Source organism: Gregarina niphandrodes (assembly GCF_000223845.1).
Source record: "Gregarina niphandrodes unplaced genomic scaffold scaffold00065, whole genome shotgun sequence".
NCBI lineage: Eukaryota > Apicomplexa > Conoidasida > Eugregarinorida > Gregarinidae > Gregarina > Gregarina niphandrodes.
In genome coordinates this window covers 34,078-36,720 of record NW_011645831.1, presented here as the reverse complement: position 1 = coordinate 36,720, position 2,643 = coordinate 34,078, and the positions used below count along the sequence as shown (strand labels likewise).

Genomic DNA, 2,643 nt, shown 5'->3' with positions numbered 1-2,643 from the left:
GCGTCCCACCGCTGCCTCCAAACACGCCTGGACGGCGGGCACCCGTGTGCCGCCACCCACGATCTCGGCGGACGACAGCGTCTTCAAGTCCTGTACTCCGGCGAGACTGAGCGCGCGCTGCACCAATGTTTGAAGACTGGCGAGGTACGGGCCGAGTAGGTCTTGCAAAATTTCGCGGTTCAACGGGACGTCCAAGTCTTCGTCTTCGAAGAAGCACTCAAGGTGCACACCCGCATCTTTGTTCGCGGACAAAATCTTCTTCGCCTTCTCGGCTGCCTCCTCCAGCTTCAGCATCGCCTTGGCGTTCCGCGACGGGTCCAGACCTGTCTTGCTCTTAAACTGCGCGAGCAGGTGCTGCACCACCACCTGGTCGATGCTGCGTCCACCCAGCGCCGAGTCTTCAAGTGTGGCCAGTACCGTGAACTTCTTCGGCGTGTAGTCCACCACCGTGGCGGTCGCCTGAGCGTACCCGATGTCCGTAAAAACCACCACGTGACGCTGGCCCTCCACGAACATCGAACGCCGGAACAAGCCGTAGTCCAAGGCCGTCGCTGTCGAGTGCTGCATCACCTTGTGACATCCGATGCCTGCCAACGAACAAGCGTCCAACACCGCCGTCTTGTGCACGTCCGAATACCATGTCGGCACCGCCACCACGCAGTCGCTCACCGGCGCCCCAATGTAGCTCTCGGACATGGCCTTCACCTTCTTCAAAAATGGCACCAACGCTGCCACCGCCGTCACAGGCTCCTCGCGACCCACACTAAACGCTATCACGCGGTTTTCCGCCACCACCGGCTCCGCCAACGCGAACCGCCGCTCCAACTCCACTACGTCTCGGTCCTCCGCCGTGTCCGTCATGCCCAACTGATGCTTGATGTTCCGGATCGTCGACCGTGCATTCGACTTCAACGACGTAAAAGCCGCATCGCCAATCAAACGCTCATTGTCTGTGTAAGAAACCAACGTCCTAGAACACAAAAAATCGGGAGATTGCAACCCAGTGCAGCCGAACGAAACGCCCATCAAATTTCCAACCCGCCAACCATTGTCACTGTTGTAACAACCGGTTGTGACAGCAGCCCTTCGGACCAGCCCTTCGGACCAGCCCTTCGGACCAGCCCTTCGAGGCAGCTAAAGCGCCCTTCCAGAATGCATCAAAGAACCCACTGGCACTTACGGAGTAACGCGGTCAGCTAAGTCATTCCTCACAATGGTCACACCTCCTCTGCCAACGGTAGCCACCTTAGTACCGAGGCAACCCAAGTCGATCCCGATGATTGGCATCCTTTTTAATTTTTTGGAAGAGAAAAAAATGTACCGCAATTTGTTCCCCCACGGCCTCGACTTAGTGCAATGACTTTCCCTGCGTTTACTCGGACTCGATTCCACAAAACGGAGAATTGGGTTCGCACTCGGAGGCCCGGCCTCACACACCCAGAGATCCATACAGTTTGAGACTCGCTTCGGTTTCGTTCCAAAGACTTGACTCTAGAGGCTATCACCTACAGGTCGCTAGGCCTCGCTGGAGCGGTCGCGTAGTTCCCGAGGGAAGCAGGACCCTGAGAAAGCAAGCAGGACTGGGAGACACGGCTGGGATTCGTCAGGACCGCGATAGACCGGCATTGGGTTACTAATGGAAGGAGGGCTTTGCTGGCACGTTCTGGAAATACTCGGCGCAGTTCTACAAGGTCACAGCTCGACCAGTACAGTACAGCTTGACCTAGTGTATGGCGTGGCCAGAGTGTGGTTTTTGAAATAAAAAATTGATGAGGGAGTGGACCGGCCCATGGCCGCCTTGCAACAAACACGGAGGGCACGGAGGAGGTTCATACAGGCGGCGACCGGAAGAGAACTGGCGTTCGGCGCCTGTGCCGATCCGGAGAGTTTCGTACGAGAGCATATCTCCGAAGATGTCCGGCCATCCAGAGTCGCCACGAAACGACCGGAAAAGGAGAGTGCTATCACCAGTAGTACAAGACCCTGTCTCGCCTCTGAGGCGACCCAGACGGTCGTCTCCGATAAGTAGTTCCAGGAGGGCTTCTCCGTACTCAGATCGATCGAAGCGAGGACACGACTCGGATAGACACCGACGTCGTTCTTCTTCGGATCCGCAAGACCTCGAGCCAAACCGGGCAGATTCGTCCCGGATGGACCTCCCAGGTCGGTTGGACCCTGGTCGGCGAGATCCCGAAGCTTTAGACAAGCCGGTCGTGGACCGAGGGCTGGCTCGGGAGTACGACCATCCTCGCCGAGACTACGACCGATACCAAGAGGTTGACCGGAGGCGTGACTACGACCCGCGAGTTCGGCTGGACTACCGAGAGAGAGATAGGCGCCACGACGAGAGGAGGTACGAGGAAAGGCGGTACGAGGACCGGCGGTACGATGACCGACGGTACGACGACCGACGGTATGACGACCGAAGGTATGAAGACCGAAGGTATGACGACCGACGGTATGACGACCGACGGCATGACCACCGACGAGCGGAGGAGAGGCGCCTGACGGAGGAGAGACGCGTGGAAGAGCGACTGGTGGAAGAGCGGCGGCTGACGGAAGGGCGGCGAGTGGACGAGAGGGAGAAGCGCGGAGGCCGGCGGCCGGAGGAGCCGGTAGGGGCTGGCGGGTGGTCGGAGGAGC

The 2,643-nt window shown here is 58.8% G+C and overlaps 1 protein-coding gene across 1 annotated transcript; it reads right to left on the bottom strand.

Moving 5' to 3' along the window:
* Positions 1-83: 83 nt before the first annotated feature.
* GNI_177620 (DnaK family protein) lies at positions 84-1,287 on the bottom strand (the record flags this gene model as incomplete). The annotated part of the gene is made up of 3 exons (XM_011135146.1): positions 84-117; positions 149-970; positions 1,181-1,287. 3 exons carry the CDS (start codon positions 1,285-1,287, stop codon positions 84-86), a joined length of 963 nt encoding a protein of 320 aa, XP_011133448.1.
* Between the last annotated feature and the right edge of the window lie 1,356 nt (positions 1,288-2,643).